The following is a 12,616-nucleotide window of genomic DNA, read 5'->3' as shown; positions in this document are numbered from 1 at the left end:
GGTCTGTTCTCTAAATTACTAGTAACCAAATATCTCTAGCAAGCTATGCCACATAAGAACAATTTCATCGTAATTATTGTTCAAATAGTATTTATGTATTAATAAACTAATCAAATATATATATTCTAAATTTATAATCCAATTACAAGTATTTGAAATTGTTGTTCTAAAATCTAAAATTCAAATAATCAAAATTCTGCATCTACCTCTACCTCTGCCTCCGTTAATGAGCAAACATAAAGTAGGAGGAGGAAGTGGAGGCTGGAGGGGTAAGTACAGGATTCATGAAAGTTTTATTGAACACATTTATGAAGTCTTTATTTTTTTTGTTTTTCATTTGGTGTTTGATATCCACATTGGCATTCAATTAAATCCGAATTTACATTAGAAAGTTCCACGTTAGGGGATAAACCACTTCTTAATAAAGACAATTTCATACTCAGGAAGACTCAAACCCAAAACCTCTGATTATAGATGAACACTTTACTAAAGTCAAATGTAAATAATTGATGAAACAAATCTGTGACCTAAGTCACTATCCAATACATAGTTTGCACATTATTAACAGCCTAGCATCATTTGGCATGTTCCATGCATCCATAACTATGTGCACAAATGCCACCCAACTCAGTCAATCCCACTCAACCTTCTTATATTCCTAATAGTAACCTCATTTTCTTTCACACTTTCAGGGTAAAGTCTACTCTTCCATAAGTATTTAAGCACTTTCAATTACTTAAAATTTTTAGGATTGTAAATAAATCAATATTGTGCCAAAAGCTAACATTAAAAACATATCAAAGTGATTTCTTTCCATACAGAGTTAAGTTACCTGATGCATGTGCTTGATGAATAATCGAGGTGTGCACAAATTAATCCCAACACATTATAAAAAACCTTCACTCTATTCGGTGAATGTTTTGTGCTACATTGTCCATCCTCTAAAAATAACAACGCAGCATGTTGGATTCTAAAAGGATGCACTATTTTTTTAGAATCCAACACGTACATATCATCATTTTTGAAAAGTTCGAAGAAATAGATCTACATAGAACATAATTTAATGGCAATTGGGATTCTAGTGTCTATATTTGTCTCTAGTAGACATTATGGAGGAAGATCCAGCTGCATATCTTCTTCAAATAATATTAGTAACAAATCCAATTTAATTCAATGTTTGACAGATTTGTATAATGGTGTGTCTCCATTCACACAATCTGCTTGATTCCACTTTCTATTATAATATACAGTTGGCCATCTTTTCAGTTCTTGGACATAAAATAAAAATTAACTAGAAAATTCTTATTGTTTATACTAAAACTCAAGAGCTGTTATCTTGCCATGTTTTTGGAAGGATACATTTTTCATAAAAGAAATTGAGCCAAAAAGATTTTGGTGTTTTCATGTACAAAATCAGCTAAAATAAAAACAAACCAAAAAACTAAAAAAACAGAAAGAAAGCCCAATCAAGAACTCAATCCACATTGTTTGTTTGATGTAAATCAGCTAGAAATCTATAAATAATTACTCCCTCACAAGTGTCAAAATTTACTTACAAAATATACACTTAAACTTAAACTATGTATCTGTATCCCTCTCTATACCACCAAAAACTTGTAAGTCTAGTTTGGTTATTGAGAAACAAAACTTACATGTGTAAAAGGTACCGGAAACTAAATTCATAAGGCACTATCTGGAGAACGTTGGAAAGAGGCTCGTTATTCTTTCTCTCGAGGCAGTTGATTGCTTCTTTTCCGTGTTCGTTTGGAAGTTGAAGGCATATCCAATCAAGTAGTGACTCTAGATCCTTTGCAAAATCTAGCAGATACCAGTCCAACAGCTTTGGTATTGCTACCAACTTCTTTGATGTTGAAACGCCAACGGATGCCTGCAAATACTCCTTCTTTGCAACTTGAAGCTCATTTTCAATATTTGCTGCTGTGTATACTCTCACCTATTTAAGACAGCCCGGGAATTAGCATTGTTGTGTATAACAGAGGCATGGAAGAGTAGAAAATATGAAGATTCAGGTTGGTCATTTGTGTTGTATACAAATCGAAAATTATGTAACACAATTGGGATGTTAGATGTAAATAAATTTTGAGGTAAAAGGCTCTTATAACTTACAGCAGGAGAGGAAAAACTTCCACAAGAGAGCGCAAATGTCACCAATGGTTCAGAAAGCTCCAAGCCAAAGACGCTGCGTGCAGTCATCTCGTCATTCTTTACACCCTTAGCAAAAGTCTGGTGAGAGCATGCAAACATGGTAGACTTGTAAGTTAAACTCAAGAAGCATGAACAGGACAAAAGGTAATTCCCTAAGTTGAAAAGACTTACAAATTTTGAGTGATAAGGCAACCTCAAAATGAAATGCTCAATGGTTATGGCATTAAGCAAGTGTCCACTAACCTTTATCGTTGCCTGTGAAAGGGAGAATTTCACCAATTAAAAAGCAAAGAAAATGCATCATATCATTATCAACTGATTGAATTATCAGGCTTATCGAATGAGGGAGTACAATTGATATTGCACGGATAGGATAGGACACCGAAGCATTACCTTTTGCATCAATGCCACAACCATTTCAGGGTTCTCAGGTAGGCCATACTCCAGGAAGGCCTGAAATGTTAACCAAATGACGGAATGACTAATTATTAAAACAGAATTTGGAAGGTGGCGTATTCATAAATCAGTATACACAGAACACGCTAAACTGTTGAAATCTAAAATCTTACATTCATCATGCATGAATTGTAAATGTTGATCCAGAAAGCCAGCTTTTCTTGGTGGCTAAGGCCCTGTAAGTTCGCTGACGCAAGTTTCTCAAGCAGAAGTCTGAAAAGAGGACTAATGTATGTGAGAAAACATCCTAATAGAATATCTTGAAATATTATATAATCTCACTAAGCTATATATTTACCAACTTACTTCAGTCGACGAACTAGGAATACAGATATTGTTGTTCGATTTGGATTGACAGAAGAAGCTTCAACTGCATATAAATGCTTATATGGACCGATATCTCTCCTTTCAAACTTTGAACATATTCCATAAGGATCTCCAAACTCTTTCTTCTCAATGCTCTCGCATGAATTATATCCTGTCAATGAAGGCAATGTATCTGCTGTAGTCCTGCCCTTCCTAGAGCTCATTCTGAGGAAAATATTCGACAAGCATTTCAAAATATTTTCCGAGATTGTGTTTGGACTTTCATCTGGTGACGGTTTTCTATCTTGAGTAACAAAAATTCTCTCTTCCAGACTCCCATGGTACATTACTTGATCCTCTAGCTGCAATTGTAAAAAAATCTATATCTGTTATGCTGCACAAGATTCTAAGTTTGGAAAAAATGAAGGTCACCGAATTATCAACCTGCAATTTCTGAGGATCTACGCGCTTCTCTGCTAATCTGTTCTCAGCAGGAAGCTTCTTAACAGGTGTTCTGACAGTTTTCACTTTCGCATTTACTGATCGATGCTTGCTTTTCGTGGAAGACAATGAGTGATTCTCTTTTAAGCAGCTGTCATCTGAAAAAATATGAATTTCATAAGGATAAACTCACTCTCTTACTCCATTACCTTGACAAGCATGAATATCATTTTCCTTTTACAACTGGAACAACAATGAATTCCAGTTCCACGAGATTACCTGAGAGAGAAGGCAAATGTCTTCCCGAGAATGAAGCTGAATTCGATTCTAGTTGGGGCGATAGCTTCGTTTGCTTCTGCTTCGGACTCTTCACTTGATTTTGCTCAATAGTATCAGTCACATTATCCATATTCCTCTTGGAGGACGAAATATACACAGCTTCATGATACAATCCTTGCCTGAAATGCACAACTTTCTCTTCGAGCCTAACGACTTCCTCCTCCAAAACAGCTACCTCAGCAAGAAGCTCCAGTGTCTATGAATTTCCAATTACATAATCACACTTAGAATTGCAATTCCCAAAGTGGAAACAAAGAAAATCTCATCTTCAAACTTATAACAACATCAATTGTATATACATTGCAACAACATCATTGAAGAACAGATAATACTAACATTTGGAGGAAGATAAGGAGGAAGACGAGGAAGTGCACCGAGAGGTCGAGTAAACGCCCTTTCAAGAGCTCTATGCACATTTTCCTCATGCCTGAGTTTCTTCTTTAGCTTATCAACCTACAATTTACACATAACAATAACAAGTTAAACACCAATTACAGATTCACTGCAAAGCTAAACAATTCAAGAATCAAATGAGTTTACACACATCTTGTAACAATGCCATCTTTCTCTCCCTGATTGCTTTTCGTCTATTTATCGGTGTTTTCTCAGTACTCATTTTCCTGTTTCCTTGCATTTCCACTTTCTCCTTCAAACAAGAAAACAAACTCAGCTTCAACAAAAAAGGAATTATAGATGTAACGGAAAAAGCATAAAGCACAAACATCCAGATAAAAAGGAGGAAAAAGCAAACAACAATATGAAACTGATGTGGATAAGTATCAAATCAAAACCACACTTTTTTTTTTCATATTAAATAATTCTGTAAAAACACAAATTACAAACCCAAATCTACCTTAAGCTAATTAGATCATCTAAACTTCAACAAGACAATAAAGATTCATTTTTTTAAAACAATATTTCATTGGGAAAGAAACAATTTTCTGGGTAATTTCCAGAAGATAAACAAAAAAAAATCAGCACCCAGAAATTTTCTACTCATAAATTTCAGTAAAAATCTCACCTTTACATTCTTTGATGGAGTTTTCATAGATTGCAGACTGGTTCTAACTCTAGCATTCATCTTTTTAACTTTCTTTTTTCACACCCCAGAAGGAAAAAACACAAAACAGAGAGAATAAGAGGCTCAGAGGAATGAATTCATTGCAGCAGAGCAGATGCAGAACAAGCGGGAAACAATGGTGAAAAATTGAAAAATTGAAAAATTGAATTTCAATTCAAGAAAGAGGTAAAATTGGAGACCCAATAGGCTAAAAAGGACAAAAAAATGTTGAGTTGGATCCTAGCATTTTCTTGATCCGCGTGAAGTCAATAGCACCAACCCACCATTTCTTCTTCTGCAATAATCCGTACTCACCATTTCTCAAGAACAAACATTATTAGATACAATAGGACCTGCATATGTATATGTATATATATATAATGTATTGTTTCATATATATATATACACACACATACAGAGTGAGATGGAGCAGGGGTGGGGGGACTGTAATTTGTTCTACTTGTGTTGTGTTAATAAAGAGAGTATGGGGGAATGAACTCATGTGTTAAATATTGTCTGATAGACTCGGAAACAGATTCAGAATTTAAATTTTATGAATATTTATGTTTAGAATTATACAATTTGACATATTGAACTTTGGAATTATGGGTTCATATTCAAATTTTATATTTATTATACTTTTGTAATTTTAAATAGAAATATATAATATATATGAAAAATATTAAATTAACAATATAGTACTGCTTTCACCTATAGTTTTTGACACAATACATGATTTGTTCAATGAATTCATTGTTGATTTCAAAAGTATGATATGAGACTTAGATTCAGCGTACTTTTAGTTTAACTAATGGTGGATTATTATGTTATATTATTCATGTTACAGTTTCAAGTTGTGTAAGGAGGTATTATAATTGTCTCGCATTGGTTGAGGGAGTGAATTGTTATCTTTTTATTTAATTTTGAGTATTAGTCAACTAATCGGATATACTTTCTTAAATTGAGTTAGTTAGGATTAAGGATTTCGTATAAAAAAAAAATTAAAACTATATATTTATGTTAAGTTTAAAACTCTTTTATCACGAAAATTAATTATTTAACGTAACCATATTACGTATTTGTTAATTAAAATTTCTAAATTGGTTTTAACTTTAATATAATATGTTTCGTGGAGAAAGAGTGAAGAGCATTGAAAGGTAAATTAGTTTGCTTTGTGAAAAAGCAAGCTAAAATGCGCATCTAATAAGTGCATCATAGTGCCGTACGCTACCAGACAACCCATCTTTCTGTATCACCATAAATTAACGTGCGCCATTGCCTTTTTTTAATTTAATTTTTCACTCAATGTCCGATATATGTTTTGGGATCCACCCAATTTGAGTTCGAGACGAGAAATCTCATTTTGAAGGTAAAACACTTTTTACTAAAGATAATTTTATACTTAAAATTTAAATCCAAAATTTCTAATTAAAAATAATAGAATATTTATCGCTCCGTCACAATCTTCATTTGCTTATCACCCTTTTCATCTTTAGGAGTGACCCCTTTGCTTTACTTTGGGGACTTTGCTTTTCTTTTTTTAGTTACTAACATTAATGTCAATCTAGTTTGTCTAAAAAAAATTCTCCTTTTCTTTGTTTATTTCTTTCTTTTTGAGAAATGTCAATTTTAAGCTCCAAACCCATCATGAATTTTGATAATATCTTCCCTTCATTATTTGCAAATAAATTTCCATAAATGTTAGTAAGTCCATATAATTTTGTACCTCTTAGAATATTTTGCTTGGGTAGAAATGCAAAAACTCACAGTTATATTCTTGACCTTTGGAGTAAGAGAAGGCAAAGTATCTAGAGGGAAGAGTAAAATTGGTGACAACATACTAATTTTTTTAAGAGTAAATTTTAGGAATATCAAAAATAAAAATTATATTTGCGTTCTATAACTACAATTTTGCTATTTGCGTTCCATAACAAACATAGTTACTATGGAGCATCTGATTTGTTTAAATCGCAGGTATCTGATTTATATAAAATCGTAGTGATTTGTATAAATCGCAGCGATTTGTATAAATCGGACATCTATGTCTATGAAAATTGTGTTTGTATATGTATATGTTCTTTGTGTTAGGCTAGAGTGGCGAGCGAGATTTGGCGAGAGGCGAGCGAGAGAGGGCAGAAAGTGGAGAGAGGTGAATTGTATATGTATATATGTTAGATAATTATATATATATATATATATATTTAACTACTATGTATATGTATCAATGATTGTGTTTGTATATCTGCATAAAATTTGAATTTGTATACAATTGAATCGAGTTAAAATATTTGTATATCAAATCTCTTTCTCGCTTTATACAAACACAAATTGTACATTGTATTTGTATAATTTGTGTTTGTATAAAGCGAGATAGAAAAAGACAAAAGAGCACTGGGCAGGGGAATATTTGTATCAATATAATTATAAGTGTATCAAATGGAGAGATATGTATTTGTATTTGTATATATAGTTTCTCTCGTTTTATACAAACACAAACACAATTTATACATTTGTATTTGTATAAAAGTGAGAGAGGCGAGAGAGAGAATTGAGAGTGGAGAGCGAGATTCAGGGGAGAGAGGCGATAATATAATGGCAATGTGTTTGCTACGAATAGAAATTAAATGAAACTATATCTATAACATTTATTGTGAATTAATAATTTACTATAATGCACAATCTTCCTTTTTTTTTATTGAACCATCTAATATTTAAAATTCACCTATATAACTAATTAAATTCACGTTTTATATTATAGTCTTTACAATTTTTTTTGTTATCAAGGCTCGAGTCTAAGTCTATGATTAAGAATAGTGAATTCTCATCCATTCGGTTATATTCATGTGTAATTACTATAATACGAGTAACTAGTTAGTTAACATTCAATTTGTAACCCCCAAGCGATTGCTTTCTTGGCCTTACCGTAGAAAGTCATGTACTAACATGGAATTTTTTAAATTTAACTGGATTAATGAATTTTTGCCTACAAAAGTTATAGAAAAGAATAATTTGGTTTGTTGAATGTGGATAATGCTATATTCTCTCATTTTCAAAATAAAATAAAATAATAGGGATGCTTGTACAATTTGTTGTTAATTTAATTGTCATCTAATTGTCAGAGTTCAGTATAAAAAAACTAGAGTACTCTTCTTTTTCTGAACCAGATAAAATAATATCATAGAGAATTTTTAAAAATAAAGAATGTGGTCATAAATGAAAATTCATTTTTTTTAAAAAGATCGTCACGTATTTAAATCGTAACTCACAGATAAAACTGTTATCCCACATTCAAAATATAATGTTTTTTTTCCTGTTCTTTCTGTGCTCTCCCCTCACCAATTTTTTTTTTTTTAAAAGAAAATAATTGTCCTTTTTTTTAGCTCCAAAGAAAAAAAATACTAATATGATAAGAGTTGAACGAAAAGGACTATCGATAAGAATTGTGGTGGGACAAATAAGATCTCTCTATTTTTAATTACTAACAGTTTTGAGTTAAAGTCCAGAATAAGAAAATAAATTAAATTTACATGACACGAATTTGAACTAGTCGATTTGAATCATTAGAGCCCTGAATAAGAAAACAAATGATCAATCTTACATGACACGAATCTGAATTATTCGTTAGATCCCTGGAAAAGAAAACAAATTATTAATCTTACGTGACACAAATTTAAATTAGTCGAAGACCGATAAAATTATCGGATACCATCTGAAAAAAGAGAAGAATGGAAAAGGCTGATAAAATCACATGGCTGTCTATTAAAGTGCTTTAAACTTGAAAGGGATTTATAAGGCAACCAAATAAATGGGAGTAATTGCCTTTTTCAATACTTGGATTTCACTCATTCGTTTTATACCTTTTTTTAAAATGAAAAAAAGAAATATGTTCATGTTCAATTCACATATTGATGATCAAGAACCAAAGTTGAAGATCAATTAATTCATGATTTGGTCTCTTAAAAGTTTGGTTATTAAATTTAAAAAGCTTTATACATTTAGCTAATCAAGTTAGGAACCCCAATTTAAAGCTTGTGATGTAAAGTTATACTTTGTCAATTAATCTACTCATAAAATATATCCATAATTATTTGATACTCAATTTCATCTCACTAGAAAATGAACATGAATTTTAATAATTTGGTGGTACCATATTTGAAAAAATGATTTAATTTATATACATTCATAAGAATAATAATACTATATTAACTTGTTGTAATAGGACAATTAATTAATATTTTTTTTATCAAATAACTAATTCACATTTATTTTGAATGGCTAATTATAATAATTATCTCTTATTTGAACTGACAAAGAATCGCCTCATTATCAAGGTGTCAAAATGTCATTGAAGGCCATTACAATAACATATTCATTGTAATTCTACGTTTATAAGTGAGATTTAAAGAGTATATAATGTATGCAAATTACAATAACAAAAAAGAAACTATCTTTAAGAATTGAAACGATTTTTGATAGACTTTCGAAAAGACCATTAGTAAATCTAATATTTGAAAAGGTAATTTTATATTCTGTGTTATTAAATTTATGAAGTTATTAATTACTGACACTCATCTACCCAAAAATTAAAAGAGACACTTAATTGAAGAATAAATTATATTATATTACCAAAAAGGAATAATTATTAATTTATATTTTATAGTATAATTAAAAGAAGGTGATCATCATGATAAATACACATGGAGAGGTGGGTAACATTATTAGGGGTGCTGACAGACTGAGCAATCATATATATGGACATACCACGCTCTCAGCACGTGACTTACTCAAAATTAAACCACTAATAATATTTCATTAAGCTTTCTACTTTAGTATTATTGTTAATTAATTGGATAATTAGGCCATGTTTCATGGATAAAAGACAAGTATATATATATATATATACACACATAAAAAATGATATCACAGTTTCTTGAAGAGTGAATTCGATTTTAATTTATTCCTTTGAAATAAAACGGTGAAAAAAAATGTTAAATGAATTATCGAGAAAGATCTATTAATGAATCAGTTATTCAATATGACCAATAAGTCATGACTAAAAGGAGTTGATCTAACATAATATTCTATTATTTGTATATGATTTTGTTAGCGTACGTAACTAGCTATGGGGATTAATTAATATAATGTATATTGCTGTAGAATTATAATTCAAGAAGATTGAATATTACTGAACTATATATGTTTTTTTCTAGTAATAAATATACGAGGGAAAACATCATTGTCTCCGTGCACGCTAAGTTTTTGGGGGACAAAAGTACATTTTTTTAATTAAAATTAAAACTACTCCCAATAAACTAACCTTGCTTAAGCGGCTGTCTAAAATGTTGTTTTTTAATTAAAAAATGATTTAACTTATACAAGTGATAATTATAAGATCGATTATATTATATGATAGTGAATATTAAACTGTAAACATTAGCATAGTTACAAAATGACTATTGTGGAGATACAGAAGTTAAAATAAAGTATGTCCGATTGTATTAGATTGGACAAGAGTAGAAATGACCACATTCATGGCAAGGTGCAAGTGGCATACATTAAGCTAGCGTTTGACCATAGATTTCCAAATATTTTTTATAAATATTATTTGGGTGAAATTTCACCATGTGTTTGACCATAGTATTTGAGAAATATATTTCACCTTTTTAAGAAATATGATTTATACTCATAAGTTTTAAAAACTATCAAAACTAACCATAGGTTTGTATAACATAGCACGTGACTTTGTTACCCTAAGCCGATTGTTCATCATTTTCATCAATAACCATATCATCACTTTCATATTCACTGAATATTGATGTTTACGTAAAAAATTATATAAAACAATGCAAACAACTACTATAGAGGGTGTTTCTTGTTAAAAGATAAAAGTTTTGGTGTAGAATTTGGCCCAAATACTAGTTTTTTCTAGTATTTGGAAATTTGGGTTATTTGCCAAAATATTTGTCAAATTAATGGCAAACTGTATGAACAAACACTGTTTGCCAAATTTCCCCCCAAATTTTACCTGGAAAATCTATAGTCAAAATGGAAAGGATAAAATGTGAGAAGGTTTCTTGAAATGGGTTGGACATGTTCTGTATCGATCTAAAAATGCATCCATTTGTACGTATGTAACTATGTATGGTAAGTGAAGTATTAAAAGAAGACGACAATGTATACCTAAAAAAAATCATATGAAAAGGAATTGATTTCAATTTTCAAAAAACCTTCAAATGTTTTGTATCAATACAGACTTAGCTACAGATAGGGCATAATAGAAGAACAAGATTCATATAGGCAATAAGTAACTACTATCAGTTAAGGATAAATTTAAACTCGTGATACTTATTCTTGTGTCTGAAATCTTTGCCTTAACCCCACGAAAGAGATTTTAATGCACGAGATCTTATTGTACTTATAAAAGATCTTGTTAATTATAATACATAGCAATTAATCATGATGTATCACAATATCCCAATTTCGATTTTCAAATCAATCAAAGTGTTTCTATATATAATAATAATAATATGATATAATGTTCTATTTTCATATTTCTGTTTTATCTTAGATCTCAAAACTTTGGGGACCAGATTCATAATTAATTTATACTAGATGCATCCAAGAATTATAAAGACACTTGGGATACAGGAACCTTCATTGATTACTAATTATTATATATATACATATAACATTTATTTAACTCCTAATTGATAATAGTCGTATATGACAAATCTCATGTTTGACCAAAATAGAAAAATGTTATAGTCATGCACTAACAGACATTGATGAATATGGATACTCTTTTGTGAATTATGGGTGAAAATAAATTATGTCTACTCCAATACAAACAAATTTAATCCCCAATATTTTAATGCTTACTTTTTAAAATGTACTAATTATTAATCCACTTCTTTAAGAATTAGATTCTGTATCTCATAGGAACTAGACAAATTTAATATTTTATTTTGTAGTAGTTCAAGTGTTTAAAATTCCTAACTAGTCCTACATATGTAAACCTATAACACATATTATCTAGTTTTGACCCAACAGGATGTACATATTTATCTAGTTGGCTAAGCCATTATCGAGTTTAAAAATACGTGTATCATGTAAATTTATGTTATATTTTTATAAATTTCACTTTTTTTCTCATTTCCAACGTGAGATTCACTTATTATACGTATTTTTTTTAGAAGCTTGACAATCTAAAAACTCATCAGTCTCTCCGCCCTCTATTAAATTCATAATTCATAACTAGTCCACCAACATATGTGTTTGTATTAGGAAACAGACCATGATCAAACAATTATACAATAATCTTTTTTTTTTTGGGTGTTCTAATGTCACGCCCCGAGCCTATACCCCGGACGTGGCTGGTACTCGAGTCTTAACACATGAAATGATAATGTAAAGACAACTGAACTACTAACTGTCTATGAAGCCTCTAAAACAAAGAGGGATGTCGGGACAAGACCCACAATCATCCTAACAATGAAATTATGAAAGCAAATGATAAAAAGAGTCCTCCGGAATGCAATGAGGCTCACCAACTGACTCTGAGTGCTCCACTGGATCAACGAGGCGTTTGATGCTGATCCTAGTTACCTGCGTCTGCATCATAATAAGATGCAGGCCAACTGGCATCAGTACATTGAATGTACGAGTATGCGAGGGAAACTAAACATAACATAAGCTTGAAAGGAATCTGAAAGGAACACTTACATTGGCTTTACTCACCTCCTGAATAACTTAACTCAATATAAAGCAATAAAACACATGCAATATATAGAAAGCCTTTAAAACAGTAGAAAACAACTTAGTTCGTTAAACAAAATGCAATAACAAACT

At 30.8% G+C, this 12,616-nt stretch overlaps 1 protein-coding gene across 2 annotated transcripts; it reads right to left on the bottom strand.

Annotated features, from left to right (window-relative positions):
• Positions 1-1,442: 1,442 nt before the first annotated feature.
• Positions 1,443-5,234, bottom strand: LOC102581774 (uncharacterized). Of its 2 annotated transcripts, none has more exons than XM_015312083.1 (11): positions 4,730-5,234; positions 4,253-4,351; positions 4,045-4,161; positions 3,649-3,904; positions 3,373-3,527; positions 2,929-3,290; positions 2,736-2,835; positions 2,560-2,619; positions 2,338-2,421; positions 2,128-2,244; positions 1,443-1,954 (listed from the first exon to the last, which is right to left on the bottom strand). In XM_015312083.1, the coding sequence occupies exons 1-11, from the start codon at positions 4,787-4,789 to the stop codon at positions 1,649-1,651; spliced, it is 1,716 nt and encodes a 571-aa protein (XP_015167569.1). In that variant the 5' UTR covers positions 4,790-5,234; the 3' UTR covers positions 1,443-1,648. The 2 variants fall into 2 exon arrangements, with proteins under 2 accessions (XP_015167569.1, XP_015167568.1); XM_015312082.1 differs by having other exon boundaries at positions 4,253-4,354; positions 4,730-5,233.
• Between the last annotated feature and the right edge of the window lie 7,382 nt (positions 5,235-12,616).

This window comes from Solanum tuberosum, unplaced genomic scaffold, assembly GCF_000226075.1.
Source record: "Solanum tuberosum cultivar DM 1-3 516 R44 unplaced genomic scaffold, SolTub_3.0 scf00184, whole genome shotgun sequence".
In the NCBI taxonomy this organism is placed as follows: Eukaryota; Viridiplantae; Streptophyta; class Magnoliopsida; order Solanales; family Solanaceae; genus Solanum; species Solanum tuberosum.
Note: the sequence above shows the minus strand (reverse complement) of the source record. Positions and strands in the feature narration are given on the sequence as shown.

Coding starts and splice junctions, on each gene's coding strand:
- LOC102581774 (XM_015312082.1), bottom strand. CDS start 4,789: ATGAATGCTAGAGTTAGAACCAGTCTGCAATCTATGAAAACTCCATCA. Junction 3,528..3,648: donor ACATTTGCCTTCTCTCTCAG/GTAATCTCGTGG, acceptor ATATTTTTTCAG/ATGACAGCTGCTTAAAAGAG. Junction 2,620..2,735: donor ACAATTCATGCATGATGAAT/GTAAGATTTTAG, acceptor TTAACATTTCAG/GCCTTCCTGGAGTATGGCCT.